This window comes from Nicotiana sylvestris, chromosome 6, assembly GCF_000393655.2.
Source record: "Nicotiana sylvestris chromosome 6, ASM39365v2, whole genome shotgun sequence".
Lineage (NCBI taxonomy): Eukaryota > Viridiplantae > Streptophyta > Magnoliopsida > Solanales > Solanaceae > Nicotiana > Nicotiana sylvestris.
In genome coordinates this window covers 91,765,898-91,784,512 of record NC_091062.1, presented here as the reverse complement: position 1 = coordinate 91,784,512, position 18,615 = coordinate 91,765,898, and the positions used below count along the sequence as shown (strand labels likewise).

Here is an 18,615-nt window from a genome sequence, read left to right as displayed (position 1 = left end):
GTGTTATCCTGATAGGAGGAACCCACTCTGATATCAATTGATAGTTTATATGAGTCCACCAAACTATAGAGTATCAGGTCCTCTATGAGTTTCCATTGAGAACGTTAATGAAAATAGTAAATAAATAAAACAGGGAGTTTTACGTGGAAAAATACCTGCTCAAGGGGATAAAAAACCACGACCTACACTGGTAGGATTTCAACTTCACTATGAGCAACTTTTAGATTACAACCTATGCAATCTAGGAATTAAACTCTTAATCCCTCACTAACTTGTAATACACCTATTACAAGCCACTTTGCAATACACATATTACAATGACTTCAACTCATGACTAACTCTATTCACAACACAAACACAAAGGGTTTATGGTTTTACAAAGGGGTTCCTAAGCAATGCTTCTAGCTAAGCAAATTAGGAGTTACAATGAAGAACAATTACAAAGTTACAACTCAACTAAGGACAATAAGATACTAGATTTAGGAACTGGTCCGTAGCAGTGTTAAACTTTGTTCTTGATGCACTTGAGAATTGAATACTCGAATATCGGATGGCTTGAATGCTTGAAGTGAATTCTCAAGTGTTCAAGTGATGTTTTGTTGTAATACTCTTGTTAATACAACTTGGATGATATCACTTGAATGATGTAATCACTTGGTTGGTCAAAGGACAAGTGACTGCAGAACTGTGCTGCATTGTTTCTGTGTACAGTGCAGGCAGTCACTTTCCAGGTGTACACAGTTGACTTTCGTACTGCTGTCAGAGAAACACAAGGGATTAAGTCCCTGTGTTGGTTCTCTATCTTCTGAAGCTGTAAATTTGTAATGTTGCACCCATTAGCTGGAGTCCGTTGATTAGCAATGTGTACCAAGTATGTCTATGTTCCCTATCTGGTTCTTTAACAGTAAATTTGTTAGATCATCAAAACAAAAGCTAAGACATTGAAAACCCATCATCTAACATCACAAGATATTTGTCTCTACATTCTTCTTTATGTATTGCCATTTAATTGATGAATGAATCAGCTCTTGTATCAATTAATCAAATGAATATAGTCTATTAGTTATTTATACAACTCCTTTCTGAATGTGGTTAATATACCGGTCAAATGAATGCAAATGTGGATTAGTTGGGCAACTGGGATACGGATAACACATGGAAAAGAAAAAGGACAGCCCGGTGCATTAAGCTCCCGCTATATGCAGGGTTCGGGGAAGGGTCGGACCACAAGAATCTATCATACGCAGTCTTACCCTATATTTTTGCAAGAGGCTTATTTCCACGGCTCGAACCTGTGACCTCCTGGTCACATGGCAGCAACTTTACCCGTTACGCCAAGGCTCCCCTTCATCCGGATAACACATGGTTAAACAAAAAAACGATAGTATGAACAGAATAATCATCCGAGGATACATAGACAGACAATCATGCTAGTGTACATCAAGACACATACAACCATTACTCGATTATGCAAAAACTATCTGGAATACATTGGACAAAAATGAAGGGAAGACATTTGTTTCATTCTCTTTTTATTCTCTCATTCACAACTATCCATGTTAGAAGTTAGTACCATCATCTGGGGTGAAATGCAAAGCTCATCAGACTCCTCACTGTTAGTACTATGATGAATCAGAAACGAAGAATCTTTGGAATTTAACATAGGTTGATTGAAGAAAATGAAGCATATACATTATTTATTGATAATGAAAAAACAGAACTGCTTCATGCATTCCAAGTATTTAAGGTGAACGTCTGCAACAGTTTCTGTACAGTCTGGGAGCATGGAATAAGTTGTTCACGCGACTTTGAATCAGCTACTACGATTCTGGATTTAGATCACATAAGTCTTGTACTGTATGAACCACAATGTGAGCATTTGTGATAGATCCAGTGGAAGGAAGCAGTTCCTCTCTTTTGACAATCATTGCATAGTATAACCTGTATATATGTAACCTTCTCAATGTCAACAGGATTGATAATACATTAACCCCAATTCAGAAGAATATTCATAAATCGAAACAGAATATGGTTTAAGTGAACCTGAATCTGGCCAGCATACTCCTCGGGAATTATCTCCTGAGAAAGAAAAGTATCTAACATATCAAAGAGCACCTGAAATAGAGCACAAAATGAGCTGCATATTCAATACAATCTTTAACCAAAAACCAGTTTAATGAGCTTTGACGTTCAACAGTTTGCTGACCTTCATGTCCCCAAGTGTCTTGCTACAGATTGGGCATGTGTAATGCGTTTCAGTGTAGTCCTAAAATGTGTATTTAAGGGAAAAAGATAAGCAATACTGCATTTTAAGGGAAAAAGATAAGCAATACTGTCTGAAAGTTCCTTTAGTTACCTAAGAGAACTTTGCATGAGTTTTATACCTGAAAACATGAAGAGTGCATCAAATGACCACAAGGAAGTTGCTTAACAGGAGAGGCGGAAGTGAAAATGTACTCATGGCAGATTGGACAGTTATCCTCCAAGTACTTCTCTCTACATGTGTGAACAGAGAGAGCCTTTGACATGCAAGCATTGCAGGTCATGCAATGGAAGTATCCAATGCCCAATCCCTTCCCCAGTCTGCACAAATTGCAGAAAGGGCAGTGGTATATCTGTCTGTTCAAACAAGTTGTGCCAGAATTAGATTGTTGGAACAGACATAATGCTAGTCTACGAAGTTCGAAATAACTGTCTTTTTACTCAATTATAATTTACAAATAAAAAGAGCTCCTTATTTGTATGACTGCAGTTAGCCTCCAACTTTTCTTACTTGAAACACTCTAAGAAAGTTCCCACTTTTTTGCTTCCTCATTTTGTGTCTTATACTCTACCAAAGAAACTGTACAAAGAATTAAAATAGAACTTTTTTGAATAAAGACTAAAAAGCAATTGATGGACCTCTGAATCAGTTCAATTAAAGGCAGCCCGCTCAAAAGAGAAAGTTCTGTGGCTAGTGAAGGCACAAATATATTGTTGATCTCCAGATAAACTAACAGCACCAACTACACCTTTCTTGTTTCACCAAAAACTTATTCTCTTAGGCATCGTTTGCTATTTGGTATTACTAAATATTACCTATAAGGATCCTTTATTCGAACTAACAGATTTCTCACTTTAAAGCCTTTTCTTTGAGACAACAGTCATGAAGAAGCAATCTACAAGATACGCTTTATGCAGTTAGTTCCATTAATAGAAATTGTGGTTCTACAGCCCATACATAACTTCTTAAACAGACTCATCAGTTATTTACAACTTGGATGCATTTTGATTAAGAATTTGCAACTTGGATACATCTCCTTGAGAAATCAACTTCTACTTTCTGGACTTCATTTGATACTGCCAAACACAAAAGTCTTCCATATAATAATCTACCAAATTTTCCATAGAAGCACTAATGGTTTGTTGAAAGGAGAGAAAAAATCAACCAGAAGAATGTAAATCCGGTTTTCTCACCTTTCGTCATCAAACACTTTGCAAATTCTGCAATAGTATTTAGCCATGGAGAAATTGTTGCAAGAGAGAGATGAGCAATTGGGACAGAGCGGTTGTATCTTCAAGCATTTCATGCACATCATTTGGGTGATAGATTTTCTGCAAGCATGTCAACCAGAGTTGGGATATGTCAAGCAGCACAAAAGAAAGGAAAGTCCTGAAGTTACCAATAGGCAAGGAAACCAAGTGCGTCCCGCTCAGACCTGTCCAGACAATGATCAGTAATTTCATCGTGACACCGTATGCATGGGAAAAGCTCATTACAACATGGAGCAAGTAGCTTGCAGTTTCTCTTGTAATGATTGCAACCAAAAACTGATTCTTTTTCATCACGAAATGACGGACATCGACCAGTAATTTTCTCCTTATCCTTTGCAGTAACAACCTCTGAATGAGACTTCTTCTGTGTCAAATTCCATTGACTGAAAGAAACCCATATAAAGTCAAATCAAATAAAAGAGGCAGAAGAAACACACTGAAATCTAGAGAAAAGAATAAGTATAGGTGCTTTTGCATTTATCTTCAGTAGTAGTAAAATGTAAAACCAATTATATACTTACATGTCAACAGATTGCCGTTCCGAGGATTCTAGAACAAATGTAGTTCACCTTATAACATTTCAATAATCCACAGGAAAATTAACTTTGTTTTTTCTAAGAGTCACTGTGTAAGAGCTCAATTCTTTATCTCCATTGTATTATCACTGTTCGTTCTAACATACCAATTTAAGTGCAGTCATACAATTTTGGGAGCTATTAAAAGTTCTGGAAGACCCCTTAGAAAAAGATGAACAATAAAACTAGATAATGTAGACCAAAAACCAGATTATGCAGGAACCAGGTTTCCGATTCTCTCTGCTTTGTGCCACATTTGCCAATCAAGATCCAATATCAAGCACTGCATGGAAGTCATACAAAAACCAGGACTAGAGACTGAACTGATGATGTACATGTATTATGCATGTACTCAGTTATCTGATACTAGTAATGGTTCAATTAAACAAATGCAGATCTAGACCAAACTAATGCTGTTTAGGTATCATGCATTATATTTCATGCTTATGCAGTTATCTGGTACTAGTAATTATGTTACCAAATGTAGTTGCTTCCAAGAAATAAATCAAAGGGTAGAAGTTGAAAATGTATTTGCCTCATTAGCAAGCTCTGCATGAGATATGATTTCTTTTCAGGATCCAAAGAGGAATCGCATGATACTCTTCTTACTACGTCGACCAGCTTATCTTGTGTCAACGTTAGATGATGGTCCTTTTGCCTTAACTTCTCATATATTTTTAAGTCGTGGCAAGTTGTCTCTCTCTGATCAGCAATGTCAATTGTGTCATTGCATCTCTTCTTGTCAACCTCAGTAGAATGTTGTGTTATATCTCCGGATAGATCAACAGTTTTGTTCCCTTTGGCATTCTGGGTTTTATCTGCAACAAAAGATCCAGAGTGATCAAAATCATGATCAGCAGACTCTGTCAGTGAAAAGTTCTCCCCTTTTTCGCGGCAGATGCTTTGATTCCTGAAATCATCTCTTGACAGATATTTAGACACAACTTCTAAAGGATCAACAGCCAATGAAGGAGAAACCTTTGATCCCTTTTCGGCATTTACACTTTCATCTTTATTTACACCTTCCCACCACTCTCCCAGCCACTCAAAAAACTTTGTATTTTTTGTGGCTTTGCGCCAGATTGACGTGATGCCCTGCTGTTTTTCTGGCGTTAGAGATGCCATCAACCAGGGAATCATCACCTGTAGATTCTCCGCTTTTGTTCGTCCAAGGATGTCTCCAATAATCTTCTCTTGTTCCTCAACAGAAAATTGTTCTTTGAATAGTGGCCACAGTTCAATTTCTTCACGGTAGATGTGGTCAGTGAGTGATTTATGCATAGATATGCATGTATCATGAAGATTTAAGCACAATTTTTTGTATTTCAGCTTATTACTGTCAACCATGTCAAAATCACCTTGCAAACCGTTGATCTCATTTAAGATGACAAAAATTTTGTTGAATTGCTCAACCTCCAATTTATGGTCAATACCATATGAATGGCTGACATTCTGGAGTTGTCCCTTGGATTCCAAGGCAGGAAAGGCAATTTCATCCTCAGACTTACTATGTAGCTGGTATAGAAATTGTACGAGATGGAACCGTCTTTCAAATTCGGTAAGAATTCCAACATCTTCAGCCAACTTAACCGACAGAGAAAGAACATACTGCAAATCTTTTTTCAGGGCCTTGTGGAAGAAATGGAAAAAGTCAATTGGTTTTACATCAAGACTGTAAAATCCCATACCATCAGCAGTTTCATTGAGGAAGCATAAGTTTTTTAGCGAGTCCGAGAAAAATATATGAAGATTGATCCCATTAGAATAAGGTGTATCATGCTTATTACTTAGTGTCATGGCTGAATTTGGTCCCAGTAACACAGTCTTAGATCTATCAGAGGATTGCATTTCCGAGTGCGAGGAAGAACTTCCAGAATTCTTACTCCACTTCTCAAACAAATAGCTTCTGCTACTGAACATTTCTTCCAAATCTTTTCGAAACTTCTCAACGGAGATTTTGCCAGAATAACCCATCCGAACCCACTCATATAAGAGAGTAGCAAAACACTTGTTAACTACAGCAGATCCTAACTTTATATTGTTTAAAATCACCTTGGACTCATCCTCAGATAAATGAGCAGAGAACCAAGTAATCATGCACTTTAGCAACCCAAGTGGCAACATATGCAGGCTCATGTACAATGACCAGAGCTGCAATTCATGACTGCAGGTCTCTCTAATGAACAGAAAAACCTAAAAGAAGCCAAGGGAACAAAGTCAACATAAAATCTATTAACAAAAGAAGTTAATTAGTACATAAAAGCAACATAAAGGCATGTCTTTCGCCTGTAGAGTTTGAGCACAATCATGCTCTAATAAAACTACAGCTGGAAAGGCAGCATACCTGTGCTTCTACAAACTGCAGTTTTTTGTTGATCCTTGCGACAAATGATTCCAATTCTTGGCAAAGCATATCTATGAAAACCCTTAACTGTATCCCGTCATGCAGTTTGTAGTATAGCAATCTCTGCAGTTCTTCGATTTGACTTCTTTCAATAAATTGTTCATGCAAAGTAGACGGAGCATCCTTGGTCAATTGATCTACCAAGGGATAGTAGATTTGATCCAGTGCATTGCTGTGAATTAATGCAACACTCAGAAAAATAAAAACAATAAACATGAAATAACCTTATGCTTACCGAATTTTGAAATGATAAATCAGTATCCCAGCATGTCATTTTTTGAGCATTTGACAAAATACATCAATGTCTTAAGGGAATAAGATCATATTGACTTTTCATCAAGTACAAGAATTTAGCTGAGAAGTTACTGATTGAGCATGGCCTACTACCTGTAGAATGTGAACACATCTGCAAAAAACTTCAACTGGGTAATTACTGACGACAAGGTTGAAACACAAAGCGAGCTTCTTAATTGATATAGCTCCTCCATAATTACTCTTAGATCTCGTGTAATAGCAGTATGCCAGATAAGAAAACCATCAATCGGATTCTGTCCTTCTGAAGCCTCCAGCTGCTGCTTTTCCCTGCACTGAACCATCAGCACATCCAGTTCAAATATGTACTTCATATTGGCTGCTCCATAATGAAATTTAGCTCCTCTTCCATGTTTTATGCAGGACCAGAAAGACGGTTCCTTGTTATCATCAAGCCATGAGATGAACACCTTCAAAATTTGACACAGACTAGTTAGATTGAGGACTTAGGACTCTAACCTTAATAGTATACAGCAGTTGAGAAATTACTTCAAGTATACCTTATGAATTAGTTTCTCTTCAGGTAAGACTAAATGTATGAAATTCAGAAAGTCTGCCTTTTCATCTGAAGAAAGACTAGCTGTTAGCCATGGCATAAAATCCTGCAGTATCATTAGAGGAACACTACATAGGTACTGCCAAACAAGCCTAGCCTGCTCTTTGGAAGTGAACTGCTGAATCATCAAAGGAAAAATCTGCATGGAAATTTTAGTTGCTGGAGATTTCAGGAAAAGAGATCACATAAAATAGGGAATCTTCTTTTAAGAATGAATAACATCTTCTTTGAGCACTCCACTGTTTTAAATCTACCAGCAAAACTTTGAGATAATCTCACTTTTCAGCTAAATATAGAGCTAATTTACTATGCATGAATCTGTAATACAAGTCAACGACAACAACTATGCTTCAATCCTAAGAAAGCAAGGTCGGCTATATGAATCTCACTGTGGATTTCGCTCCAATTAAGTCTGTCTCAGTGCAATACTATAAAAAATTAGTTTCTCTAGCAATATACTCGCATATAAATATCTTAGAAGACTAAATTAAGTGATAGAAGTATTTAAAAAAAATGAAGTCTCTGAATTGCTTTAAACTTTTATTAAGTGATGCACTCGCTTCAACTGCTACTGGATAGCGCACACGAATTAAAATTTCAGTGCACTTTGATTGAGAGAAAAGAAAATTGTTTAATAAATTAATATAGACCCAGAAATGAGAGGTTGAGTGCCATATTTTTCCATCAAGAAAGAAGGACCAAACATACAATGGAAAGAACTAAAGCGGCTCCTATAGGGAGAAAAGATAAGACTATACATGATATACTTCTTAATATAGTTATCAACAGAATATTTAACAATCCCTGCAGTAGAAATTGCCTAAGATTTAGTCTTTTGGTGATAATCCTGATTTTTTTTGGGCATGCCGTGTCATACACTAATAATTCGCCCTGCTTCTGTAAAATTAGAAAGATATCATATCAACTCGCACATCTCACCATCTCCATGCTTGAAATAGAGAAACCACAACTCATTCTATCCAAATAAGCAATAGTGGTTCTCAAAACTAATAGAGGCCTACGAGCGAGAAATTGATTACAGTTCAGATCAAAAGTAGATAATGAAGATTTGGTGAATACCTGCTCCTCTTCTTTCAGCATGTGCTGAGAAATTGTTGTCTGAATGGTACCTATGCTACATGTAAGTTCATTAAATTGCAGGGAAACCTCCTCTTTCTCCTTTTGTAAGCGATCCAAGCAATCAAATATGGAACTGAACAGATCATCTATACTATTGTGCTCAAGTGAATATGTGAAAACCACATTCTTCACTTGTGCATCCAGTGCTTGAAAAAGGACCTGCCAGTGTTAATAATCAAAATTTGGAAAAGTAGATGAAACTTGAAGGAGGAAATTGACGTCGTAAGTAGATGAAAAACAGAAAAAGACAGTGATACTGGTGATCAACAAAAATGAATACATCTCTATTTTGTTCAACTGTGCTTAAGTTCTACCATTTCATTCCTATGCACTCATGGCTTCTCTTTGAATCTCCTTTTGAATTTTAAGCATCAGCAGTAGGTAATACCTTAACAAATGCCAGCGCTTTTATCAAAACTTTAAGTATGAGTATACTGCTGAAAAATGGCATTTCTAGGTGAAACTACCCCCCTAGTATCTTTCTTTTTTCTCAATAAGTAAGTACTTTAGGTGCAGTTTGTTTGTGGCGTTTTGTTGAACATTACTAACTTAAACCAGAAAGTTGCAATTTGAAACAAAAGGTACAGAGTTGATATCGGTACATCACGTGTCAATTCACTAAATTTACAAGCGCTAAACTGACTTATTTTTCAAGTTACTAATCCCACTTTTATCGACGGCTATATGTAGTTATTTCTAGGTGCAGGGGCGGAGACAGAGTGTGGAATGCGGGTTCGGCCGAACCCATTAGCTTTTGTTCAAACCCTATATTTATCTTAAGAAATCCTTTGAGTATGTACAAATTATTAATTTAGAACCCAATAACTTAAAAGGATCACCATTCCGAACGTGACTCCGTCTCTGTCTAGGTGAACACATAGCGTAACCATTCACATAAAAATTACAACAACAATAACAACAAATCCAGTAAAATCCCACGAGTGGGATCAGGGGAGAATAGTATATACCAAAATCTCACCCCTACCCGAGAAGGTAGAGAGTTTGTTTCCGCTAGACACTTGGCTCAAATTTAAAAAATTGAAGTGAGACCTATTGGTCAATGAGGTTCAAACCAGGCAAAAACGTGTCGGGTACCTTACGGAATTAGTAGGTATGCGTAAGCTAGCCCAGACAACACAATTAAACACAATTATTAAAACCATGTACTCTTTTAAACTTTAGCTAGACGACTGTCCCAGAAAAAGAAAAAAAAAATCAATGTTTGGTTACCTCATCTTCAGCAGCGCAATGGTACTTATATACAAGCTTCAAGAAGTGAAACCGCCGGGTAAGTTCATCCACTAGTTCACTACTTATATCCAAGGCTTCAACCGCTATACGACGAATCTGAGCAAGCTCAACATCAACAGCTCTATGAGAAAGAACGAAAAAGAGAATAGGCGATTCAACCAATAATTTCACATCAGCAAGATCAGAAGATGGCAAGGCCACCATAGTGTCATCCTTCTTCTTGGATTCTCCAATACCACCCATTTACCGCCACCTATCATGAAAATCGCCAACAAAGACCAAACTTGAAGTTTTAGCATATAATACTAGTAGTAGATTAATTTGGCTCTTTGAGTTGTGGCCTCTTTGGTGCCTCTTCAACTTCAAAATCTTTATTTGTTTATTTATGGCTTCTAGTATACGAGTGTTGTAGTATTTTATTTCCGATGTGTTGAAGCTAACCTAACCACTATTTAATCAAATTATTGGCGCCATGCCTATGTTATGTTTGTTTGGAAGCGTATCAAGCTAATAGAAAGAAAAGAATATTTAAGAAAGAAAAATAATAAATTGCACAAGATAAGACAAGATAAGATTTTACGTGGTTCAGCAATTTTTGCTTACTCCACGGCCACACAAAGAATAACTCTTTATTAATTGAAGAGAGAAAGAAGAAGTTTTGGGATGTTCTACAAATGAAAATGTAGACCCCTATTTATAGGCATTTGAATGCTCTGCCGAGGTAAGCACTTACATTATAAGAATATCGAGGTAAGAGCTTACATCATAAGAATGCTGAGGTAAGCGCTTACAACACAAGAATGTCGATGTAAGCGCTTACATCATATTTTCATCTCTTTTTTTATTTTTCTTTCTTTTGTTTTGTCTATTTTCACATACAACAATAGGTTTAGTCCTATCAATCTCCCCCTCAAACCTATGTTACATCAAGAAAGAAAATAAAGAAAGATTTGTTATTCTCTGGTGGCGCCTTCACTCTATCAGTCTTGAAGGCTAACTGAGGCAGTGCACAGCCTCAGTTTGTCAACACCGACAACTTTGGTCAACATGTCTAACGGGTTCTTTGATCCTGAGAGTTCCTTCATTTATCAGCTCTCGGATATGACGATACCTCAACTGGATATGCTTCGATCTTACATAAAATACTGGATTCTTGGCAAGATGAATTGCACTCTGGCTATCGCTGAAAAGCTCACAATTGTCCTGCTCTTTACCTAGCTCTTTAAGAAAATTCTTGAGCCAAATCATCTCTTTTCCAGCTTTTGAGATTGCCATGTACTCTGCTTCAGTGGTAGATAGAGCAACACTTTTCTGAAGTCTGGACATCCAACTAACAGTAGTACCACCCAAGGTGAACACGTAGCCCGTGGTACTTTTTCGACTATCCAGATCGTCGCCTAAATTTGCATCAGCAAAACCTTGTAAGATAATATTGCTCTTTTTAAAACAAAGTGTCATACCTGAGGTGCCTTTGAGATATCGCAATATCCATTTTACACCTTCTCAATGCTCCTTTCCTGGATCTGACATGTATCTACTGACAACTCTAACAGCATGGGCTATGTCAGGTCTAGTGCAAACCATAACATACATCAAACTTCCTACTACTGAAGCATACGGAACTTTGGACATGTACTTCCTTTCTTCATCTGTCTTAGGTGATTGGTCCTTTGACAGATTTAGATGGCTTCCAAATGGAGTGCTTCTGGTCTTTGCATCATGAAGACTGAACCTGCTTAGTACCTTCTATATGTACTTTTCTTAAGACAACTTTAAGGTTCCTTCCGACCTGTTTCTGCTAATCCTCATCCCAAGCATTTGCTTAGCTGGTCCTAAGTCTTTCATTTCAAACTCCTCCGCCAATTGTTGCTTAACCAAGTTGATCTCATTTATGCTAGATCCTGCAATTATCATATCATCAACGTACAATAATAAAATGATATAGGATTCATCAAGATTTTTGATATAACAGCAATGGTCCATCTCACATCGTGTGAAACCATTTTTATGCATGAATCCATCAAATTTCTTGTACCATTGTCGGGGAGCTTGTTTCAAACCATACAAACTCTTCTTCAACTTACACACAAGGTTTTCTTTACCAGAAACTTGAAAACCTTCAGGTTGCTTCATGTAGATGTCTTCTTCAAGGTCACCATGCAAGAAAGCAGTTTTAACATCTAGCTGCTCCAAATGCAAATTTTCTGCAGCTACGATACTTAGCACCAACCTGATAGTAGTTAATTTGACTACAGGAGAGAAGATCTCGGTGTAGTCAATTCCTTCCTTCTGCTGAAAGCCTTTTACTACTAATCGTGCTTTGTATCTCTTCTTACCATCATGCTTTTCCTTGACTCTGTACACTCACTTGTTCTGCAATGCCTTCTTTCCTTTTGGTAACTCCGTAAGTATCCATGTTTTATTCTTTTGAAGAGAATTCATCTCTTCTTTCATGGCTAGCTTCCACTTATCAGAGTCTATCACCTGCATTGCTTCAACAAAATGCTCTGGTTCTCCAGCATCAGTAAGAAGTAAATAGTGAAGAGAGAGAGAGTTAACCTATCTAGAGCATTTGTGACTCTTTTAGATCTCCTCAATGTAGGTTCATGAGTAACAGAATCCGAATTTGATTCAGGTCCTGATTCCAGATTTGGTTCTGCATTTGATTCTATCTCTGGTTCCGGTTCTGGTTCTGATTCAGGTTCGGCTTCTAGTTCTTCTTCAAATTCAGCTTTTGGTTCTTCATCTTCAATTTCAGAATCAGTTGTAATCCGTCTAGCCACTTCATTTTCTGAGATTTCTTCTAACTCAACTGTTTCAGACATTGTCTGTTTGCTGGTGTTGGTTGGTTCTACTTCAAGCTTGTCCTTGTACATCACATTTTCATTAAATGTGACATTCTTGTGTCTTAGGATCTTTCTATTCTGATCATCCCAAAGCCGATAACCAAAATTATCATCACCATAGCCAATAAAGAAACATTTTTTGGCTTTAGGATCAAGCTTATCTCTATCATTAGAGTTTACATGCACATAAGCAACACAACTAAAAAAATTCAGATGTGAGAGAGTTACCTTTTTTCCTGTCCATACCTCCTCGGGAATTTCAAAATTTAGTGGTAAAGAGGGTCCCCTATTTATGAGGTAAGATGCCGTGTTAACAGCCTCAGCCCAAAAATACTTCTGCAATCCAGAATGTATTCTCATACTTTTGGCTCGTTCATTCAGGGTTCTGTTCATCCTCTTAGCAACACCATTTTGTTCCGGTGTTCCAGGAACTGTCTTGATCATTCTGATCCCATTCTCCAAGCAAAATGCTTTGAACTCTTGGCTATCATACTCTCCTCCATTGTCAGACTTCAGACATTTTAACTTTAGACTTGTCTGATTTTTAGCTTCAACTTTCCATCTTTTAATGGTAACAAACACATCAGATTTATTTTTCAGAAAATAAACCCATACCTTTCTTGTGGAGTCATCAATGAAGGTGACATAATAGCGTGAGCCTCCTAGAGAAGTTACAGGAGTTGGTCCCCACACATCTGTATGCACTAGTTCCAGCTTTTCTTTCTTTGGCGTCATTCCCACCTTTGAGAAACTAACTCTCTTTTGTTTCCCGTAAATACAATCTTCGCACAAACCTAATTCAACATGTTTTAGGTTTGGCAACTTTTCTTTGGATGCCAAAAGCTTAATTCCCTTCTCACTCATATGCCCGAGCCTCCGGTGCCACAATATTGTATCACGACCATGATCAACTGTTGCTATAGTATCTCTTTCTATTGCAGTTGCATACAGTGTTCCCCTTTTGAAGCCTCATGCCACAACCAAATTCCCTTTGGTTATCTTCCACGATCCGTTGCCGAGTGTTGTTGTATATCCTTCATCGTCAATCTGACTCATAGATATCAGATTTTTCTTGAGGCCAGGAACATGTCGTACATTTTGCAATTTCCATAGCGTGCCTTGTGAAATCTTTATATGAACTTCACCTTTTCCGGCAATGTAAACTTTCCCAAATTTTCCAGCAATATAATTATGCAATAATTCTTTGCATGATGTAGAGTGAAAGGATGCACCTGAGTCCAGAATCCAAGATTCGACTGGACTGTCTGTACAACAAATTAGTGCATCACCAACTTGTTCAGCAATTACATTTGCTGAATTTTCTTCCTTCTTCTTCTTTGGTTCTCTACACTACTACTGTAGTGACCCTTTTAATCGCAATTCCAACAAGTAATGTCCTTGCGATTTTTGGATTGTCCTCTTCTCCTTGACTTTGATCTGCCACGACCATAACTCCGTCCTCTTTGGTTGATTCTCCCCCTGCTTTCGGTACTAAAAGCAGATCCTGGGGAATCACTTGATTCTCTTTGGCGAATATCTTCGCTTAGAACCAAGTCTCTAATATCATTCAATTTGAGTTTGGTACTTCCTGATGAACTGCTAACTGCAGTTACTGTTGCAGACCAACTCTTCGGTAGAGATGATAGTAGAATCAACACCCTGATTTCGTCATCAATTGTTATATTAACAGAACTCAACTGAGTTAATATTGTATTAAACTCATTGATATGTTCCATGACTGATCCACCTTCTGTCATTTTTAAGTTGAACAATCGACGCATCAAATAGACTTTATTTGAAGTAAATGACTTCTCATACATATTTGATAACGCCTTCATCAGGCCTACAGTGGTCTTCTCGTTAATGATGTTAAATGCCATATTTCGTGTTAGCGTCAAACGAATCACACCAAGAGCTTGGCGATCTAATAGATCTCAATCTGCTTTGGCCATAGTCTCCGGTTTCACCTCGGTCAGAGGTAAGTATAATTTTTCTGGTACAAATAATCCTCTATTTGCATTTTCCAGAATCCAAAATCTTTGCCATTAAACTTGTCAATCTTAACCTTCCCTTCTTCCGATGCCATTTTTCACAAAAACAATTTATGTGAATAGTGCTTGTGAATAGTAACGATGATCAATAGTGTCACACTATTTTTGTGAATAGTACCTGCACCAATACTATACTTTTCTACCAGAATTACACTGTCTGTGCTCTAATACCAGTTGTTTGGAAGCGTATCAAGCTAATAGAAAGAAAAGAATATTTAAGAGAGAAAAGCAATAAATTGCACAAGACAAGACAAGACAAGATTTACGTGGTTCAACAATTTTTGCCTACTCCACGGCCACACAAAGAATAACTCTTTATTAATTGAAGAGAGAAAGAAGAAGTTTTGGGATGTTCTACAAATGAAAATGTAGACCCCCTATTTATAGGCATTTGAATGTCCTGCCGAGGTAAGCGCTTACATCATAAGAATGCCGATGTAATTGCTTACATCACAAGAGTGTCGATGTAAGCGCTTACATCATATTTTCATCTCTTTTTGATTTTTCTTTCTTTTGTTTTGTCTATTTTCACATACAACAATAGGTTTGGTCATATCAATGTTGCCATTGATTTGATTTTATACGAGTTACCACACGTCGCAGACTTGGTGTACGATTTTCCATGTCGTCATCTGCCCCGACAGATAGTCCCTACCCTAAGGGGTCGTTTGGTAGGAGGTATTAGAAAAAATAATGCAAGTATTAGTTCTGTGCATTACTAATATCTCATTTGGTATATTTTTTCAACATTTGTATAACTAATACTTGTATTAGTTATACATTATACTTGGTATTATGCTATGTACAATGCATAAGAAACCATGATATTAGTAATGCAAGGGTTTTTAATAATTGCATAAACATGGGGAAAGACCTAATTGCCCCCATCAAATCCCTAATAAAAGCCTTTCCCCATATTATTAGCAAACAAATTTCCTCTGTACGCTTTGGCCATGGAAAAGCACATTTAATTTTTATCTATAAAGTTAATTTTTATAGCTAAAGTTAAACATTATGGAGGGTACTTTTGTAAACACCCAATTTTTAAAAAATTATGCAATTCTTTAATACACCAAACCAAACAGTGAATAAAAAAATAATTTCAGCATAATTAATGTCAATATTATTAATACCAGCATTGCTAATACACTCTATTTAGCACTATTATTATACCTCCTACCAAACGACCCCTAAATGTCTAAGGGAATTTTCCCAGTTTGCACCTCTGCCTTCAAATTAACTATTTGGCCTTCTATGTAGTAAACCTTTTTTTTTTTTTTTTTTAATCCAGATTATTTGAGAGCGCTTCGAAACTTAGGTAGATACAAATAGTACCTAACCCAAATTTTACCTACTACCAATGTGTGCTCCATCCTTCTTTTTTCCGACTCAACAATTTTCACCAAAACTTTTGCCCTTCTGCAACTTTTTGACGGAAGACTATGCTAAATAATCGGTTGACCAATTCAAGCATAAAAAAAATTATTTGAAAATATTTACCTTACAAAAATACATAAAATGTGTACGTCTTTTTTTATTTGAAAATCTTTACCTTATTAAGTTATTTTTTATTTTATGTAGCATTCTTTTCTTTTTGATCCGTCAAAACGATAAACATATTACTTATTTAAAATGTCTTTCTCTCAAGATTTTTATTTTCCTATAGGAAATAAAATGGCAGGTTGAAGATCATTAGCTACTTAGGATACATTTAGTACATTGTATATTTTGAAATTAAAGAGAAATTAACTTCTTTTTTTCCTGCAAAAGTTAACACAATTTAGGATAAGGTCTGATTTGTACGCTAAAAATATAAAAGTCATGTGCTATTTGCGCAACTTACGGCTTGCTTGGATTGTTGTTACGTGTTGTTTTATAATGTATCGTATTATATTATACTATGAGCCTGTTTGGATTGATTTATTTTAAGTGCTTTTAAGTCAAAATAACTTTTAAGTCATTTTGTAGTATTTGGATAAAGTAAAAAAGTGCTTTTAAGCACTTGTTTTTAAGCTAAAATGACAAAAAAAGCCAAAAGCCAAAAGTTAAAATTCATAACTTATGACTTAAAAGTTATTTTGGCTTAAAAGTCATTTAAAATAAGCTCATCCAAACGGGCTCTATATTGTATTGTTTGATGAATACAATGTTTGGATAAATTGTATCGTTTGTCGTCGTTTCATAATGTCACGCACCAATAATAAGAGGAATAAACTGGCAATATTACTAAGAAAAATAGGAAACAGAGTAAAATTATTATATAAGAAAGTAAGGTAAAAAATAAAATATAATTAATTAATAATAAGAAAGGGCAAGATCAGAGAAAAAAAATAAGGTAACGACGACACCACACCAATCATTACGTAACGATAAATTTAACGATACGATACAATAAAACTCAAGTAACAGTTAAAACAAATATTACATTTAAAGTAACAATACAATGCAATATGTAACAACCATCTAAATAAGCTGTTAAAGACTATGACCCCTAATAATTAGGTACCAAAAATACAAATTTGCCTTAAAAAAACTTTTGCAAAAGATATCTCTAAATAATAGCTTAATAAATATTATTTTCACCTAAACTTGCAACTAAAATTCTCTTTCCACACCTTAAACAGTTTCAGGAGGAAAGCATGAATTTTATAAGCTTTAAATAAATCTCCAAATGCTTGCCTTTCATATTTAATCCATAACTCTCACTGGGCACGTGCTGTCAACGTGACCACACAAGTTCCTCTCGTGTCTTGGATTTCTGACTGTTTAATTAATGTGCTCATACTGACAATGTAAAATATAAGACATTAAATTATTGTTATTGTTGTTGTTATTATGATTTTGTTTCTTATCATAAATTATATATATTTAGTAAATCATTTAATATAGCCAACCATGATTTCCAATTCTCATCATAAATTTTAAACCCCCGTCGCCTTGTCCACTTATACCATTTTGCAAAGTTTAAAAAAATTGGAAAAGAAAATTCTATACCATGTACCAAAGAGTTGACCTACGTACAAAATCCAAATCTGATTTATTATCATGTATCAAATCGTTGACCATCGTACAAGAATCAACATTGATTTAGATCTTTTTTTTGCTAGATTTCTGGAATGACATGAGCATGAATCATAATAAGTAAGTGTGCCATGAGATTGGAAAATTTGCAATATCTGGAGTGCTATTAGTCTCTATTCCCATTTTTTTAAAAAATTGGTAAAGATATGATCAAGTCTTTACAGTTGAAAGTTTTCCTAAAATGAACAAATTAGTGGCTAGTCCGGCAAATTTTTATGGGTTGAATAAGACATGTAGAATGAAGATAGAACGAAGTCCCGAGGACTGTCAAAACTTGTGAAAAATTGAATATCGCAAGCAAATTTTGTGAATTCGACATAACTTTGTGAAAGATGTGTACCAAAGTTACATCCGCTCGTCGTAAACTGTAAATTTTGGCCATCGGACAGTGTTTGAGCAAATAATTGCTAAACCAATTGATAGTAAGTTAATAGGGTGAATCTCGGTTGAACTTAATAAATCCTACACCAAATAAAACAAAACTCCCGTACAACGGGTAGAGTTTGGGAGCATTAAATGGTAATGTTGATATGCTATGATTGACAAAATATGTAATATCATAAATGTACAATAAATGCAAGAAATGATAAGGGTTATAGTGTAAAGAAATTATCACCCACAATGATTGTGTGATTGGGTGTCTCCTTTCTCTGACGACGTGGAAAGTTAAGCAGTCGATATGAATGTGGAATCTTGAGATTTATAGATAAAGGTTGAACAACATGTACTTGAATAAAGTGAATAAGACAACTCTTTCGTATATTCTTCTCTCAACTTTACAATATGTCTCAGTTCTCAAAAGGCCGATCCCTCGTTTGTTCACCATCTCCTCCTATTTATAAGGCAAAAAACCCTAAAAAGTACA

General features: G+C 36.1%; 1 protein-coding gene across 5 annotated transcripts; it reads right to left on the bottom strand.

Annotated features, from left to right (window-relative positions):
* Window positions 1-1,389: 1,389 nt before the first annotated feature.
* On the bottom strand, window positions 1,390-10,332 carry LOC104220411 (zinc finger protein BRUTUS-like At1g74770). 5 transcript variants are annotated; one of them, XM_009771281.2, is made up of 12 exons: window positions 9,752-10,302; window positions 8,462-8,680; window positions 7,326-7,520; window positions 6,901-7,235; window positions 6,454-6,685; window positions 4,645-6,302; window positions 3,699-3,917; window positions 3,457-3,594; window positions 2,385-2,619; window positions 2,207-2,266; window positions 2,044-2,115; window positions 1,390-1,941 (listed from the first exon to the last, which is right to left on the bottom strand). In XM_009771281.2, the coding sequence occupies exons 1-12, from the start codon at window positions 10,013-10,015 to the stop codon at window positions 1,840-1,842; spliced, it is 3,729 nt and encodes a 1,242-aa protein (XP_009769583.1). In that variant the 5' UTR covers window positions 10,016-10,302; the 3' UTR covers window positions 1,390-1,839. The 5 variants fall into 5 exon arrangements, with proteins under 5 accessions (XP_009769583.1, XP_009769593.1, XP_009769589.1 ...); XM_009771291.2 differs by lacking the exons at window positions 1,390-1,941; window positions 2,044-2,115; window positions 2,385-2,619 and adding an exon at window positions 2,357-2,384 and having other exon boundaries at window positions 9,752-10,329; XM_009771287.2 differs by lacking the exons at window positions 1,390-1,941; window positions 2,044-2,115 and having other exon boundaries at window positions 2,216-2,266; window positions 2,357-2,619; window positions 9,752-10,326.
* Between the last annotated feature and the right edge of the window lie 8,283 nt (window positions 10,333-18,615).

Coding starts and splice junctions, on each gene's coding strand:
- LOC104220411 (XM_009771281.2), bottom strand. CDS start 10,015: ATGGGTGGTATTGGAGAATCCAAGAAGAAGGATGACACTATGGTGGCC. Junction 3,918..4,644: donor ATGCAGAGCTTGCTAATGAG/GCAAATACATTT, acceptor GGTTTCTTTCAG/TCAATGGAATTTGACACAGA. Junction 1,942..2,043: donor AGTATGCTGGCCAGATTCAG/GTTCACTTAAAC, acceptor ACATATATACAG/GTTATACTATGCAATGATTG.